Here is an 18,613-nt window from a genome sequence, read left to right on the forward strand (position 1 = left end):
TCCGGACTTGAACCCGATCAAACATCTCTGGAGAGACCTGAAAAAGCTGTGTAGTGATGCTCCCCATCCAACCTGAGAGAGCTTGAGAGGATCTGCAGAGAAGAATGGGAGAAACTCCCCAAATACACGTATGCCAAGCTTGTAGTGTCATTCCCAAGAAGGCTTGAGGCTGTAATCACTGCCAAAGGTGCTTCAACAAAGTTCTGAGTAAAGAGTCTGAATACTTACGTTAATGCAATATTTCAGTTTTATAATGTTAATAAATTAGCAAAAATTTCTAAAATACTGTTTTTGCTTTGTCATTATGGGGTATTGTGTGTATATTGGTAAGGGGGGGAAAACTATTTAATCCATTTTAGAATAAGGTTGTAACGTAACAAAATGTGGAAAAAGTCAAGGGGTCTGAATACTTTCCGAATGCACTGTATACACACAAAAATATAAACGCAACATATAAAAATGTAAAGAATGTATTGATCCTTGAGAGCAGCGGAGTCCCATGTTGGCGGTTTGGTGTTGTTTTCCTCGAAGCGGGTGATGAAGGTGTTTAGCTTGTCCCGGAGCGAGGCATTGGTGTCCAGACAATCCGTGGTTGTCTGGAATCCCTGCCACATATATCTTATGTCTGACTTGTTGAATTGCTACTCCACTTTGTCCCTGTACTTTCGTTTTGCCTCTTTGATTGCCTTATGGAGGTCATAGCTGGTCTGTTTGTATACGTCCATGTTCCCAGTCACCTTGTCGAGGTTCAATTAGGTGGTTCAGTTTTCGCGAATTCTGCCATCTATCCACGGTTTTTGGTTTGGATAAGTTCTAATCATCACAGCAGGAACAACATCCTCTATGCACTTCCTGATGAACCCAGTCACCAAGTCAGTGTATATGTCGATACTATTCTCAGAGGCGACCTGGAACATTTCACAGTCCGCATGATCAAAACAATTTTGAAGCATAGATTTCGATTGGTCAGACGAACGTTGAACAGTCCTTAACATGGGTACTTCCTGCTTAAGTTTCTGCCTGTAGGTGGGGAAGAGCGGAATGGAGGCATGATTTAATTTACCGAAAGAAGGGCGTGGGAGGGCTTTGTAGCCGTCCCAGAAGGGAGAGTAGCAATGATCCAGAGTGTTCGTTGCGTGTGTAGCACTGGAGTGTAGCACAGGAGATTATATCATTTCGGTAGTGATTTCCTCACATTTTTTTTCCTTTATTAATATCTTCATCGACTTAATTGGTCGGAAAACATTTAATTCACATAATCTTCTCTCAGATCAACTCTTTAGTGATTTGGATGGGAGGCCCCCAAACAATAAACTCTCCTTCCAGACTCACATTAAGCATCTCCAATCCAAAATTAAATCTAGAATCGGCTTCCTATTTCGCAACAAAGCATCCTTCACTCATGCTGCCAAACATACCCTCGTAAAACAGACTATCCTATCGATCCTTGAAATCGGCGACGTCATTTACAAAATAGCCTCCAACACTCTACTCAGAAAATTGGATGCAGTCTATCACAGTGCCATCCGTTTTGTATATACTACCCACCACTGCGACCTGTATGCTCTCGTTGGCTGGCCCTCGCTTCATATTCGTTGCCAAACCCACTGGCTCCAGGTCATCTATAAGTCTTTGCTAGTTAAAGCCCCGCCTTATCTCAGCTCACTGGTCACCATAGCAGCACCCACCCGTAGCATGCCCTTTGGCCGCCTCTCCTTCCAGTTCTCTGCTGCCAATGACTGGAACGAATTACAAAAACCACTGAAGCTGGAGGCTCATATCTCTCTCACTAACTTTAAGCATCAGCTGTCAGAGCAGCTTACCGATCATTGCACCTGTACATAGCCCATCTGTAAATAGCCCATCCAACTACCCCATCCCCATATTGTTTTTTTGCTCCTTTGCACCCCAGTATCTCTACTTGCACATTCATCTTCTGCACATCTATCACTCCAGTGTTAATTGCTAAACGGTCATTATTTCGCCGCTACGGCCTATTTATTGCCTTACCTCCCTAATCTTACCTCATTTGCACACACTGTATATAGATTTTTTCAATTGTGTTATTGACTGTACATTTGTTTATTCCATGTGTAACTCTGTATTGTTGTTTGTGTCGCACTGCTTTGCTTTATCTTGGCCAGGTCGCAGTTGTAAATGAGAACTTGTTCTCAACTGGCCTACCTGGTGAAATAAAAAAAGTAAGACTAATAAAATGTCAATAATATACATTCATTTGAACTCTGAGGTACGAGTTTCCGACATGATGTAAACGCGGCAAATTTCCAACATGATATGAACGCAGCATAATATCTGACTGTCAACTGTCTCCTGGAGACAGTAACCACAGATTATCCATTGTATTGATCAGCTACTCCACACAATGAAAATAAATGTCTTCAAAAATGGAAGGCAGTCGGGAGGAGGCAAGATGAGGTGGGACCATCATAGCCAATATTCTGTGTGGACAACAGGCACAACGGTTTCCTAGTTAGCACAGCCACAAAGTCAAAATTGGCTATCGAAAAATGAATGACAACAATGTGCTTTTGGGTTTTTAATTTAAAAGTTGGGCATAAGGTTAGCAGTGTAGGTTAAGGTTCGTGTTAGGTTTAAAATCATATTTTAGAAGGGAGATAGTAGAAATAGGCGGGGTTTATGACTTTGTGTTCGTGGTAGTGACGATCAGGCACAAGTCTGATACAAAGTGTTTTTTTCTCAGTTGCCAGGATGTCACGTGTCCTACTTATAGGGATATACTCGTAGCTACCTTAATCATTATGAAACTTATATTACATCAAGTAAGCCACACGTAGCAAATAAGACATACATTTTTTATTACAAAATTTGACACTCCCATTGACCTCCATACAAAAACTCCTCGCTTGGTGAGCCAAAAAAAACACGATTTTGGGCCCAGTTATCCCTCTTGTGTAGGCCGTCATTGTAAATAAGAATTTGTTCTTAACTGACTTGCCTAGTTAAACAAAGGTTAATTGTAAAAACATGTTTTGCTTCGCCCTCTTCTCTGCAGTAACTATGGTGACCACATACGTCATTCTATAGTGGTTCCCGTAGTCTTTATGACGTCAACGACCCTGTACAACTCTCTGAAAACCCCGGAGTGCTGTTACCATAGATACTGGCGGGGGAGGGTGGGGTTTAGAGGAAGCGGAAGTGGAAGTGTCAGCGCAGGCGGAAGTGGTACTGCCCTGAATATCCCGAGCAGCGAACCGAGGACAGCTTGATACTCCCATCGTTCAGAGAAAAAAAAAGCAAGATTCAAAATACATTCTAAATGTGAGTTTACTTGCATAAAGTCGATTCTAGTATTATTTCATGGGTAAGGTAAAGCATTTTGGGCCCATAACCCAACAATGGCTCAAATCGCTATCTATGGCGGAAGGTGCCTATTGTGGTTTGGGGCTGGGTACAATGACTTAGGCCGAGACGTGTGATTGAATGGCGAACTAGAGCTCACAAACTAGCTAGGATTTAGATTATTGTAAGCCAATAGGGGAGATCTGCCATGCAATATATGAATCAAAAAGTGTTCCATAATGAAATGTGTATAGAGACTGAAAAACACATTTTGCCAGGCTAACGTTCCCATCCTGGTCGTCGTGAAATCAAGATATCTTACCAACGCTAGCAAGCTAATGCTAACTTGACGCTATCTCCAGCGAATTTCACTAGTGACTGGACTGCAATACACAGGCCTTTGCGATTCGTGAACAATAAAATAAAACTGGTGCTTATAACGAATTAAAAGGACATTTTAGTAAATCCAACTCATTGGTTGCATTCAATTACGCTAGCTAACGTTAGTTGGTTTGCTAACGGTATCGCTCCATCTTAAAATTCCGCAAGGGAATGCGACAGAGGGCGTAGCTAGCCAACTACCAACATATTCAATGGACTGGAATATAGCACGCTAGCTAGCGCCTTAGCAATGAGGTTGCCTACGGATCTTATAGGGCAATGCTGCAGTATTTCCGCCATGGACGTTCCATTGCTAAATCCGTGATTAAAGAATAGCAGGTTGTCATGTTATCGGTTTTATATCGATAATAACTAATACAGTGGCAATTAAGACGTTTGGCCTTGGTATTTTAGGATACCATACTGTCATAGTATTCCAGGAATTGTAAATAAACTAACGCAAGTGACAAATCAGAGTCAAAATTGACTTAGCGGCCATAATAAGCTTGTAGTTAACATAATAATACACTGGTTAAACAATAGATCCTATTAATTATATGGGTAAAACAATATAGCTAAGATCCCCTGCGGCGTTGTCACTGAGTACTGTGACCATTTCATGTTATTTTCTATTGGTGTCTAGTGCATTAGAAACATTCCTTGCTCTAGGTGTAAGTCTAGAGCTGTGTTTCACCTCAAATTTAAACAAAGTGATAAGGTTAATTTCCTATAATGGTTATTTGTTACAGTGTTTCCCAAATTCGGGCCTGGGGTTCTCCTTGGGGACACATTTAGGTTTTTGTTCTAGCAGTACACAGCTGATTCAAATAATCAAAGCTTGATGATGAGTTGGTTATTTTAATCAGTTGTGTAGTGCTAGGGCAAAAACCAAAATGTGCACACGGGGACTGAGTTTGGGAAACCCTTGTTTAAAGATGGTCTTCTGATTATGGCCTAAAACTTCCTAGAGCCCCAATGGGACTTGATCGACAGTTGAAAGCATTTAGCATCTGCAAGATGAATTTACGATTTCGTCAGCCTTTTTCACAAACACACTGCTAGGGCCTAATAATGTCTTAGCATATGAGGCTGCATGGATGTGTATACTTGCCTACGAGTGGGTTATGCCTACAACATTTTTATAATAATAATCTAGCCTTGTCACGTGTAAATGGCAGGGCATAACATTTACTTTTTGGTACACCAGCCACTGGGACAGGTAGATTTTAAAAATCTACCAGCCTCTCAGATTTTTTTTTACCAGCCAACATATTTTTTCACACAAATTTCACCAAGAAAACACAAACGAACGGATGAGCATGCTTTGTAATGTTTCTAAAACAAATGTATTTTTAATGAGAAGTAATGTGGGTTATTGTTTTTCTTTTTTTGTGATGTGTTCTTTATCCAAAATATCACAGATTAGACAAATGCCCCTTTAAGGGCGTAAGGTTACCGTTGTAGTGCGACTCAAGTCATGTTTGTGCCTGTGAGATTGTCTGACTAGTAGAATAAGCGTTGTCTTCTCTTCCCTAGCAGTTAAAGCTCAAACATAGAAAAACAACCTAGCATGTGAACAAAACAATGTAAATAGCAAAGAAACACAAGGACAAAGTCTCACTTCAGTAGATGTTTGTTTTAGACCAACTTTTATGCCTGTGTGCAGCACTTCTAAAAAAAAATATTTAAAAAAATGAATCTTTCAATCTGCTCTTCACGTGCGCACAGCCCCCAGCCTGGCAGTGTTGCAGAGCGAGGTGGAATAGGCTATATAGGATTCGTAGTTTTTATACTTTGTGCAATTAATTTACCAGCTATGAAACAAAACGGCAGAAATACTTTAAACAGCTACTGCATAATTTATTTTACTATAAATGTGATCATACTTAACTATTTCTATTCACAAATGCGAGTGAAATACTCGCACGGTGGAGCCCTGACCACCCGCCAACGTGGCTGGTGAAATAGACATTTAACCCGCCAACGCCAAAATCTACACGCATTTGGCAGGTAGTGGATGTTTATTTTAGGCCCTGGTAAATTGGCTGGTCAGGCTAGGTTCACCAAGTGTCCAGTAGAGGGCGCAGCTACTCCAAGAATTCACTGAGGTGAAACCTGGCTTAAAAACGAATGAAGCTGATGCAGTAAAAGACACAAAATCTGATCATGCTTTCCTGCAACACAAAGCTGTTGACTGACTGGCCTAGCCTATATAGACATTCAGATCAACAATAGAGCTATCTTCATTGTCATGGATGTGTTTTTAGCTTGGCTAGCGTATCATGTCCAAAAATGGTGTTGATATAGGCTAGCCTACTATAGGTTGAACATTGCACGCATTCACACCATATGGTGTCCTCCTTGCTATAATCTATTGCATATGGAACTTTAGTGTAGCCTACACTGCTATTATTTATTATCTATTTATTATTTATTAGGCCTACACTAATTGTGGTTGTATTGTGAATCGAAGAACAGGCAACACTTAAATTAATAAATTAGTAAATTAATAATATGAAAGGAGCATCTTGGAGTCACTCAGACCAAAACACAGGCTATATGATAGGCGTAATACAGAAATGTTCATCACTACAATGAATATACCGGAAATTATGTAGATGTGTACACTTAATTATACAAGGTTTTATATGCATCTCGATTCTCTACTTCGTCACATTTTCACTATTTCACTATTTCACTCGAGGACCAGCAGTGGAGGCTTTCCTCCTTAAAATAAACTTATATTTGACAACACACGATGTCTCAATACAAAGTTATATGTGCCTGTTTTTTTTTGTAAAAGTACATGGATGTCTGTTAAATGGATGATCAAAAACATGTAATTTGGTCATGTATACTACCGGTCAAAAGTTTTAGAACACCTACTCATTCAAGGGTTTTTCCTTATTTTTACTATTTTCTACATTGCAGAATACTAGTGAGACATCAAAACTATGAAATAACGCTTATGGAATCATGTAGTAACCAAAAAAGTGTTAAACAAATCGAAATATATTTTATATTTGAGATTCTTCAATTAACCACCCTTTGCCTTGACAGCTTTGCACACTTGGCATTCTCTCAACCAGCTTCACCTGGAATACTTTTCCAACAGTATTGAAGGAGTATACATATGCTGAGAACTTGTTGGCTGCTTTTCCTTCAGTCTGCGGTCATGCTCAGCCCAAACAATGGTTTGAGAGAATGCCAAGTGTGCAAAGCTGTCAAGGCAAAGGGTGGCTACTTTGAAGAATCTCATATAAAATATATTTTGATTTAACACTTTTTTTTGGTTACTACATGATTCCATATGTTATTTAATTGTTTTGATGTCTTCACTATTATTCTACAGTGTAGAATAGTAAAAAATTAAGAAAAACCCTTGAATGAGTAAGTGTTCTAAAACTTTTGACCGGTAGTGTATGAGAAAACCCTTTAGAATTTTGTATGATGTCAGTAGCCTAGTCAAAGGCAGCATTATGCTAAAATATATCGACACTCTCCATTTTAGACCATAGGTAACAAATTAAACCAAGAATTTGAATTGTTTAACAATCTGCCTCTGGTGGCCTAATGGAACAAATGCAATTGGATGGTGGCTCTACTGTTTAAGGTCTCTGATAGGTTGTTATTTTGTTACCGGATATAATTATCTGCTCAGCTGGTTAATTTGGCCAGGTTCGCCTATGAGAAAAGCTAGCAGCTAGCCATTTTAGACCAATGGTTTAAACCATGGTCTAAGCAAGGTTCACAAGTATGGCCCCTAAGGAAATAACTTTGGAGTAACTCCTGGGTGGTATCTGAAAGGTTTTTCATGTTGACATATAATGTTCTGATTTTATTAATCAGTTTTAATACCTAGCCTATTGAATAATCAGTAATTGGGCCAAATATTAGTACATACTTCTCTCTGTTAAGGGAGGGCCTCATTTCTGATATATAGACAACCCGATAGCATGTCCAGAGATGTAGCGGGGTTGATGTCAATTCCATTTCAATTCAATCGGGAAGTAAACTGAAATTAAAAAGCATTGAAAGGCAAGTTTACTCAAGTTTATTTAATTTCAGTCATTGTCAATTGACTGAATTGACAATGACCCCAGTGTTTCTCAATTTTATGATGGCTATGTTGCTTGCTGTGACTATGACCACAACTCTGTGCCCTTTCACAGCCTCGACATGGACAAGAACGACCTGGTACAGAAGGCTAAGCTGGCCGAGCAGGCCGAGCGCTATGACGACATGGCGGCGGCTATGAAGGCGGTGACGGAGCAGGGTGGCGAGCTCTCCAACGAGGAGCGCAACCTGCTGTCGGTGGCCTACAAGAACGTGGTGGGTGCGCGTCGCTCCTCCTGGCGTGTCATCTCCAGCATCGAGCAGAAGACCGAGGGCAACGAGAAGAAGCAGCAGATGGCACGCGAGTACCGCGAGAAGATTGAGGCCGAGCTGCAGGACATCTGCAAGGACGTGCTGGTGAGAGAGCGCAGCCGCTTGCTACTCCCTATGGGCCCCCCTCGCTCTTAAATGAAGGGTCCCGTGATGTTATGGGGATGAGTGTAACACTGGGGCTTTATTTCAATTCATTAATAGTTCTGTTCATTTAGAGTCCAGGCAATTTGGGAATGCCCTACAGGAATTTTTCATTAGGCATTCTGATTGTGAGCTGGAATGAATTTGACCCCAAAGCCAGGTTACAAAGCATAATCTATTTTGGGTTCATCTTTTGTTTGGTCCTGTGTGTTGAAAGGGCGGACTTGAGTTGACTGACACCCAACCAACCTCTCTTTTTTTCTGTTTTAGGCACTCCTCGACAATTACCTCATTGCCAATGCGACTCAGGCAGAAAGCAAGGTGTTCTACCTTAAAATGAAAGGTGACTACTACAGATATCTGTCTGAGGTGGCATCTGGAGAATCAAAGAAGAGTAAGTTGATCATCTCTGTTCAATGGGGAAGCTTCTGAGTCACCCATATTCGTTAATCAGCCACTTTTTTCAACCTCTGATTTTCATGGAAATAAGCAAAACCTCCAATTTGATGTCCTCATAGTACTTTTATTTAACCTTTATTCAACTAGGCAAGTCAGTTGAGAACAAATTCTTATTTACAATTACGGCCTAGGAACAGTGGGTGTCCCTTGTTCAGGGACAGAACGACAGATTTTTACCTTGTCAGCTTGGGGATTCGATCTAGCAACCTTTCGGTTACTGGCTCAACGCTCTAACCACTAGGCTATGTGCCGCCCCGTAAGATCTAGACAATGTTTAAGCAGTATCCATTATACAGGAGATGGGCTGTGAAATTAAACATGGATTCACTTCAACAAAAGCATGATGCCGTTAATTAATTGGACCTCTTCTCCCTCTCTGTCACAGCCACAGTGGAGAACTCCCAGCAGGCCTACCAGGAGGCCTTTGACATCAGCAAGAAGGACATGCAGCCGACACACCCCATCAGGCTGGGGCTCGCTCTCAACTTTTCTGTCTTCTACTATGAGATCCTCAACTCCCCCGAGCAGGCCTGCAGTTTGGCGAAGGCGGTGGGGCACCGTTATACACTCTCTCGCACAAACACACACACGTTCCTCCATCACACAGCAGCGCCTGTGTGATCAGCATGAGTCTGGCCTAACCGAATCAATACAGAGCACAAACACGCTCCTCCTGCTCAGCTACACTATAGATACAAAAGTATGTGGACACCCCTTCAAATTAGTGGATTCCGCTATTTCAGCCACACCAGTTGCTGACAGATGTATAAAATTGAGCATACAGCCATGCAATCCCCATAGACAAACATTGGCAGTAGAATGACCTTACTGAAGCGCTTAGTATCTTTCAACGTGGCACCGTCATAGGATGCAACCTTTCCAACTAGTCAGTTGGTCAAATTTCTGCCCTTCTAGAGCTGCCCCGGTCAACTGCAAGTGCTGTTATTGTGAAGTGCGAACTTATAGGAGCAACAATGGCTCAGCCGCGAAGTGTTAGGACAAAGAAGCGCATAGAGGGTAAAAAATTTGTCTGTCCTCGGTTGCAACACTCACTACTGAGTTCCAAACTGCCTCTGGAAGCAACATCAGCAAAATAACTGTTCGCCAGGAGCTTCATGAAATGGGTTTCCATGGCTGAGCAGCCACACACAAGCCTAAGATCACCATGCGCAATGCCAAGTGTCGGCTGGAGTGGTGTAAAGCTCGCCGCCATTGGACTGTGGAGCAGTGGAAACGCGTTCTCTGCAGTGAAGAATCACGCTTCACCATCTGGCAGTCTGACGGACGAACCTGGGTTTGGCGGATGCCAGGAAAACGCTACCTGCCCAAATGAATAGTGCCCACTAAAGTTTGGTGGAGGCGGAATAATGGTCTGGGGTCTGTTTTTCATGGTTCGGGCTAGGCCCCTTAGTTCCAGTGAAGGAAAATCTTAATGCTACAGCATACACTGACATTCTAGACGATTCTGTGCTTCCAATGTTGTGGCAACAGTTTGGGGAAGGCCCTTTCCTGTTTCAGCATGACAATGCCCCCGTGCACAAAGCGAGGTCCATACAGAAATGGTTTGTCGAGATCGGTGTTGAAGAACTTGACTGGCCTGCACAGAGCCCTGACCTCAACCTCACCAAACACCTTAGGCCTGCAAGCCAGGCCTAATTGCCCAACATCAGTGCCCGACCCCACTAATGCTCAGCGATGTTCCAACATCTAGTGGAAAGCCTTCCTAGAAGAGTGGAGGCTGTTTTAGCAGCAAAGAGGGGGGACCAACTCAATATTAATGCCAATGATTTTGAAATGAGATGTTCGATGACCAGGTGTCCACATACTTTTGGTCATGTAGTGTACGTGACACAAACCTGATCTTCAACAACGGTGCTCGTGCTGTTGGCATTTGCCAGATATTGAATCAAAAATAGACTTTAATGGATGGTGCTTTGTCATCTGGTATGCCACGATTTGTTAGTTGGTAAGCCCTTTTTAGGGGTAATACATTTAAAACCTGTTTGAGGCATTGTAGGTTTTCGTATTCTGGGTCTTTTAGAACATATTTTTTACCCCCTTCCATATGTCTGTTTTCCCTCTAGGCTTTCGACGAAGCGATCGCCGAGCTTGACACCTTGAACGAGGACTCTTACAAAGACAGCACCCTGATCATGCAGCTACTAAGGGACAACCTCACTGTAAGTGCTTACTGCCAATACACGCCTTGTCGATGTAATGCCATTCAAATGCATAATAGTTTGATACTCTTGGAACTGAATACCTCGAGTGTATGAATCCAATGAACTCAATGGTTGGATTTGTTTTTCTCCCCCTCTGCAGCTGTGGACATCAGAAAACCAGGGTGATGAGGGGGATGCCGGCGAAGGGGAGAACTAAAGGCGTTGCACTTCACTGTTATTCCACCCACACCCTTCTCTCTCTTCTCTTACACATATACAGCCCGTACATTCCCGCTCCATCCAGCCTCTTCCTTTCTGTATGACAAGCAGCATGAATTGTACCTGACCTACCAGTTGTGCCCTTTCTCCGATATGCTCCAAGGCAACAGGGTAACACTCAGTTGTTAACAAGCCGAGTCTTGTTTTGTGAGGAGAAAAAAATTATAAAATTGCCCCGTTGAGTGGCATGGCCATTCCCTCCTCCACCTCCCTTCCTTTTGATTCCCTCCAAACATTAAAAAAATATATGTTCTTTCACCTAGCAAGTTATGCATTTATAGTATCCATTTTTTGCTTTCCTAGTGTACTAGCGATTGCTGGTTTGACTCAGAAAATGTATTAAACTGTCTGTTTATTTTCAACAAACACTGTGATGCTTAGTTATTCTCCACATAATCACATTCTGGACGATAAAATTCAGGACTGTATGGTTTGAGTAGCAGTGCAATTCTGCTGTGGCCTCATACAGAATGGTATAACGGGCTGTATTGTGACACTGACTAACATGCGTATTGCTGTGTATTGTTTGTTTATTTTGCATATGGAATTAAAATGAATAAAAGGGACCCTACTGTAGGTTTTGCCATTCCACATCTGTCCAGTTAAAAATAAGAAAAATTTAACATTCCATCAGAACCTAACATTAAGACAATATACCTTTTTTGAACAAACCTGGAACATTCTCCTGAACAGCTGTCATAAAGGTGCTGTTTGAAATCAGTACAATGATCCTTGTTTGTTCTTAAATGTTACTTTTTGCTTTGTGTATTAATGACTCACACTTTGGCTCAACTGTAAATTGTAAACATTTGCGGTAAATATAAATCTGTCTTAAATGTAATGTTAACCTGCTTGCAAAGAAACACCTTAAAGCCGTTGCGTTGAACTTTGACGTCTTGGTTATTCAAGCCTATCTTGATAGCCTTATGCTGACAGTACAAACTGACCAGTTTCCTTCATGAAATGATATCTAAGCGAATGTATGCTTTTGCCCACGACGAGTGTGTAAGCAAGTCCCCTAATGTAAGTTGTGTAAGGAGGTTGTCTATCATAGTCAGAGATGGCATTGATGCTTTTGTTTTGTGTATCTCCAGAGGAGACCATATTATAGTGGAATGCGGTCAGTGGATGGGTTAGATTCTGGAGTAGTGCACGGACCCTTAAGAGGTAGCTGAATTCACTCAGTGTCACAATACCTTGTCATCACCATAACATTCCACTTAGGTGTAGAATTGATCTGTCTCAGTCGGTCTTGCTGAAGACAATGTTTCATGCACTGAAGAAAAATCTCCCCTTTTAGCTGAACAAATGGCAGTTATTCTACGCTTGATTTAAAAAAAAAAAAAAAAAAATGCAGTAGTGAATGTGGAACCGAGCCTGTCTGTATATCTGGTATCTCCAATTGCTTTATTTTTACTGACCGGTATTCTGCCTAAAGTTTGCTTCTGTGACGGTTTTATTGCTTAGTGCGCACGTGGTTGTGACATTTTAGACTAGCATAAAAAAAATACAAACAAACAAAAAAACTGGTTATTGACGTAAAACAAAATTTGTGTATGTCTTTTAAAACAGTTCTAGTTTCACCTTACATGTTATCAGGAAATGTAAAAGACAATTTAAAGTGAAATAAAAGTTTTATCAGTTCCAAATGTTCCTGTTTTGTTTTTATAACCACTGGTTTGTGTCTCTGATGGAGTTGCTACCTAAAACACCAGTTGAAAACCATCAAATTGTTCCTTGAAAAAGTCTTAAGCGTTATTTAATGTCCAATTAAAACATTGGCTACTTATTTGACAGAAAAATTGCATTCCACCTCAGAAAGAAGGCTTAATCTTTTCCTCAGGCGTCCTATTTTTATTTGTTCCTGTCTAAGGGCTCTTGAATATTTTAAACCGAGTAGTTTGAGTTGATTGGGTGAAAGCTGTGGTATATCAGACCGTATACCACTGGTATGACAAAACATTTTTACTTCTCTAAATAGGTTGGTAACCAGTTTATAATAGCAATAAGGCACCTCAGGGGTTTGTGGTATATGGGCGAAATACCACAGTCACACCTCCTCGGGCATTATTGCTTAAATATACTATTACACACAACCTAAAAATTGAAATGAAGCATCAGAGCATTACACTATATATACAAAAGTATGTGAACACCCCTTGAAATGAGTGGATTCGGCTATCTCAACCACACCCTTTGGTGACAGGTGTATAAAATCGATCACAGTCATGCAATCTCCGTAGACAAACATTGGCAGTAGAATGGCCTTACTGAAGAGCTCAGTGACTTTCAACGTAGCACCGTCATAGAATGCCACCTTTCCAACAAGTCAGTTCGTCAAATTTCTGCCCTGCTAGAGCTGCCCTGGTCAACTGTAAGTGCTGTTATTGTGAAGTGGAAACGTCTAGGAGCAACAATGGCTCAGCCGCAAAGTGGTAGGCCAAGTGCTGAAGCGCGTAGTGCGTACAAATCATCTGTACTCTGTTGCAACACACAACCGAGTTTCAAACTGCCTCTGGAAGCAACGTCAGCTCAAGAACTGTTCGTCAGGAGCTTCATGGTCGGGCAGCCGCTCACAAGCCTAAGATCACCATGCCAAGTGCCGGCTGGAGTGGTGTAAAGCTCGTCGCCATTGGACTCTAGAGCAGTGGAAACGCGTTCTCTAGGGTGATGAATCACACTTCTCCATCTGGGTTTGGCAAATGCCAGGAGAACACTACCTGCCCCAATGCATCTTAACACTACAGCATGCAATGACATTCTAGACGATTCTGTGCTTCCAACTTTGTGGCAAGTTTGGGGAAGGCCATTTCCTGTTTCAGCATGACAATGCCCCCTTGCACAAAGCGAGGTCCATACAGAAATGGTTTGTCGAGATCGGTGTGGAAGAACTTGACTGGCCTGCACAGAGCCCTGACCTCAACCGCATCGAACAACTTTGGGATGAATTAGAGCGCTGACTTCGAGCCAGGCCTAATCGCCCAACATCAGTGCTCGACCTCACTAATGCTCGTGGCTGAATGGAAGCAAGTCCCTGCAGCAATGTTCCAACATCTAGTGGAAATCCGTCCCAGAAGAGTGGAGGCTGTTATAGCAGCAAATGGGGGACCAACTCCATATTAATGCCCATGATTTTGGAATGAGATGTTCGACGAGCAGGAGTCCACATACTTTTGGTCATATAGTGTTTATCCTCAAGTGCACCCATTGGCCACAATGAAGATACATGGTGCAACAAAATAACGATTTCCCTTAACAAAAGGTTTGCCAAATATCCAAGTTGATTGAATAGCCTCAGGAAATGCCTCCCAGTTATGAAAATAGGAGGATGTGCTTCACATTGAGATATTGACCATGCTTAAATGCACACCAATATCCCGTTATTATTTGGGATACTCAAGTATTCTCTTTTTGAGTTGATATAAACATCATATCCGTTTACAATAACCCAGATAAGATGCCTGGAATATGCTGGTTTTAGACTGGATACTGTGGCATGTCTTATACTGTTTACTGTTGTTTTTCGCTGTCTGCGCAGGCTCAGCTTTGCATATTATAGGTGTTGTGTGATGATGTTTTCATCTGATTGTCAAACATATCACTTCAAAAAGTAGGTTACCTGCACCATAAAAATTTGTTTTGCGAATACTCCGTACTGGACCATATTGCCTACTGGCTTAGGCTACTTTCACCCCTAATTTAGGAATACATTCCTGTTTATAATTTCCAACATTTGGTAGGCCATATTATAATTTCCCATTTCTGCTTATGGGGAACACTATGGCTCCTAATTCCTATATCTAGGAAGGTTTGAAAAACAGGTAGTGCTGAATTCAGACCTTAACGATTTCCCCTCCAATATTCTCTTAATTCTGAGATATTTGGATGACATTTTCGTGATCTATACAGTGACCCAGGAAGAACTTTTGGAATTCCATGCTTATCTAAAGTCTATGAATGAACACCTCAATTTCACCATTAACTATGACCTATCACAAATCCGTTTTCTCTCTACAGACCTCTATAGGGAACCTACAGACAGGAAATAACCTCCTTAGAGGTGACAGCTTTCATCCATTTCCACTTATTAAAAGTCTCCCTATAAGTCAATTCAGTCACATCAGAAGAATATGCAGCTCTGATGCTTCTTATCAGAAACAGACCACGGACCTCACACAACGGTTTAAGGAAAGGGGGTACAAAGACAATTGGGTAAAACATGCAAATGGTCATTTTGAAGGACTAACAGTTGGAAAGCCTTCAACCAAAAGTTAAAGAAAAAGCAGAACATGTCCCCACATGCTTCACCCAATGCTCACCATTGGGGAAGGCATTTGAGGACATTATCAGGAAGCACTGGTACATTATTGATACTGACCCACAATTGAAACCCATTTTTAAATATCACCCATGTATGGTCTTTAAAAGACCCCCAAATGTGAGAGGCATTGTGGTTAAATGTGATTAGCCACCAGAGAAAAGGGAAACTTTCTTGGACAAGGTTCCGGAGGGTAATTACAAATGTGGCCAATGTGCTCAATGCAGCTTCACGTACAAATGCAACTAATTTACCCAGCCCTCACAGAAAAAAGATTTAAGATCAAAGGCTTGATTACCTGCACGTCCACCAATGTTATTTACATGTTGAAATGTCCTTATGGTCTGTCTTACATAGGGAAAACCCATAGAAGCCTTAAGACACGGATCAGTGAGCACTGCAGCAATATACGGACAGGTGAGACAATTAATCATTTTGTACAAGATAAACATCCTATTAGTTCTCTGAGATACATTGGAATAGAAATGGTCAAAATGTCACACAGGGGAGGGGACATTGAGAGGAAACTTCTTCAAAGGGAATCTGAAGAAGTTTGACATAAAACCGTTTTTATAAAATGTCCAAATTCTGTTTGTTTTTTATCCAAATGCTTGCTCATTTGGATGCCTGGGTTACTGTTGAGCACTTTCTGGGAGTGGGAATGCCATTTCCACTTCTACCAGCTCACGTTTATTGCCTATGGTGATGTTCCTCTTCCCAGACATTGCTGAACTTACAATGCCTGGATAGGTATTTTACGCTTTGCGTCGTGTGTAAGAACAGCCCTTAGCCGTGGTATAATGGCCATATACCACACACCCTCGTGCCTTATTGCTTAAATATACTGATATGACATTGCTGAAACGTAAAATATTGATAATCCGAAAATATATTTACCAATTTTTTTTTCTCAAACATCCTGTAATTGAAGCAATAACTGGACAATGGAAAACAACTGGTTTCAAAACTGGTATCATCTAATTCAGCCCCCATCAGGGAGGATGAGTGACTCTGATTTGTCCCCCATTTGTTTCCCAAATCGAAATCTGCCATAAAACTACATCTAAAGATTATGCATTACTGATAGAATTGTCAACATGTCAGGTGATATAGATGGTAATATGTTTCAATATGCTCGTAAATGCAACTATACTGAAATAAAATATCCCAGAAATGTTCCATATGTACGAAAAGCAAATTTCTCTCAAATTTTGTGCACAAATTTGTTTACATCCCTGTTAGTGAACATTTATCCTTTGTCAAGATAATCCATCCACCTGACAGGTGTGGCATATTAAGAAGCTGATTAAACAGTATCATTACACAGGTGCACCTTCTGCTGGGAACAATAAAAGCCACTCAAATGTGCAGTTTTGTCAAACAACACAATACCACAGATGTTTCAAGTTTTGAGGCAGTGTGCAATTGGCATGCTGACTGCAAGAATGTCCACTACAGCTGTTGCAAGATTACTTAATCTCTCTACCATAAGCCGCCTCCAACTTCAATTTTGAGAATTTGGCAGTATCTCCAACCGGCCTCACAACTCAAATCAAATTTATTTATAAAGCCCTTCTTACATCAGCTGATATCTCAAAGTGCTGTACAGGAACCCAGCCTAAAACCCCAAACAGCAAGCAATGCAGGTGTAGAAGCACGGTGGCTAGGAAAAACTCCCTAGAAAGGCCAGAACCTAGGAAGAAACCTAGAGAGGAACCAGGCTATGAGCGGTGGCCAGTTCTCTTCTGGCTGCGCCGGGTGGAGATTATAACAGAAAATGGCCAAGATGTTAAAATGTTCATAGATGACCAGCAGGGTCAAATAATAATAATCACAGTGGTTGTCGAGGGTGCAACAGGTCAGCACATCAGGAGTAAATATCAGATGGCTTTTCATAGCCAATCATTCAGAGTATCTCTACCACTCCTGCTGTCTCTAGAGAGTTGAAAACAACAGGTCTGGGACAGGTAGCACGTCCGGTGAACAAGTCAGGGTTCCATAGCCGCAGGCAGAACAATTGAAACTAGAGCAGCAGCACGGCCAGGTGGACTGGGGACAGCAAGGAGTCATCAGGCCAGGTAGTCCTGAGGCATGGTCCTAGGGCTCAGGTCCTCCGAGAGAGAGAAAGAAAGAATTAGAGAGAGCAAACTTAAATTCACACAGGACACCAGATAAGACATGAGAAATACTCCAGATATAACAGACTGACCCTAGCCCCCGACACATAAACTACTGCAGCATAAATACTGGAGGCTGAGACAGGAGGGGTCGGGAGACACTGTGGCCTCGTCCGACGATACCCCCGGACAGGGCCAAACAGGCAGGATATAACCCCACCCACTTTGCCAAAGCACAGCCTCCACACCACTAGAGGGATATCTTCAACCACCAACTTACCTTCCTGAGACAAGGCCGAGTATAGCCCACAAAGATCTCCGCCACGGCACAACTCAAGGGGGGGGCGCCAACCCAGACAGGAAGATCACGTCAGTGACTCAACCCACTCAAGTGACGCACCCCTCCTAGGGACAGCATGGAAGAGCACCAGTAAGCCAGTGACTCAGCCCCTGTAATAGGGTTAGAGGCAGAGAATCCCAGTGGAGAGAGGGGAACCGGCCAGGCAGAGACAGCAAGGGTGGTTTGTTGCTCCAGTGCCTTTCCGTTCACCTTCACACTCCTGGGCCAGACTACACTCAATCATAGGACCTACTGAAGAGATGAGTCTTCAATAAAGACTTAAAAGTTGAGACCGAGTCTGCGTCTCTGACATGGGTAGGCAGACCATTCCATAAAAATTGAGCTCTATAGGAGAAAGCCCTGCCTCCAGCTGTTTGCTTAGAAATTCTAGGGACAGTTAGAAGGCCTGCGTCTTGTGACCGTAGCGTATGTGTAGGTATGTACGGCAGGACCAAATCGGAAAGATAGGTAGGAGCAAGCCCATGTAATGCTTTGTAGGTTAGCAGTAATATGATATATTTTTGGACAGAAAGTTTCTGATTTTTGAAATGTTACGTAGATGGAAAAAATCTGTCCTTGAAACAGTTTTGATATGTTCGTCAAAAGAGAGATCAGGGTCCAGAGTAATGCCGAGGTCCTTCACAGTTTTATTTGAGACGACTGTACAACCATCAAGATTAATTGTCAGATTCAACAGAAGATCTTT

The 18,613-nt window shown here is 41.9% G+C and overlaps 1 protein-coding gene across 1 annotated transcript; it reads left to right on the top strand.

Annotated features, from left to right (window-relative positions):
- The first annotated feature begins 3,166 nt into the window (after nt 1-3,166).
- Nucleotides 3,167-12,776, top strand: LOC120064652 (14-3-3 protein beta/alpha-1). The gene is made up of 6 exons (XM_039015280.1): nt 3,167-3,300; nt 7,875-8,175; nt 8,503-8,626; nt 9,077-9,240; nt 10,776-10,871; nt 11,014-12,776. Exons 2-6 carry the CDS (start codon nt 7,882-7,884, stop codon nt 11,068-11,070), a joined length of 735 nt encoding a protein of 244 aa, XP_038871208.1. The 5' UTR covers nt 3,167-3,300; nt 7,875-7,881; the 3' UTR covers nt 11,071-12,776.
- Nucleotides 12,777-18,613: the final 5,837 nt, after the last annotated feature.

This window comes from Salvelinus namaycush, chromosome 2 (assembly GCF_016432855.1).
Source record: "Salvelinus namaycush isolate Seneca chromosome 2, SaNama_1.0, whole genome shotgun sequence".
Lineage (NCBI taxonomy): Eukaryota > Metazoa > Chordata > Actinopteri > Salmoniformes > Salmonidae > Salvelinus > Salvelinus namaycush.

Coding starts and splice junctions, on each gene's coding strand:
- LOC120064652 (XM_039015280.1), top strand. CDS start 7,882: ATGGACAAGAACGACCTGGTACAGAAGGCTAAGCTGGCCGAGCAGGCC. Junction 9,241..10,775: donor CCTGCAGTTTGGCGAAGGCG/GTGGGGCACCGT, acceptor TTTTCCCTCTAG/GCTTTCGACGAAGCGATCGC. Junction 10,872..11,013: donor TACTAAGGGACAACCTCACT/GTAAGTGCTTAC, acceptor CCCCCTCTGCAG/CTGTGGACATCAGAAAACCA.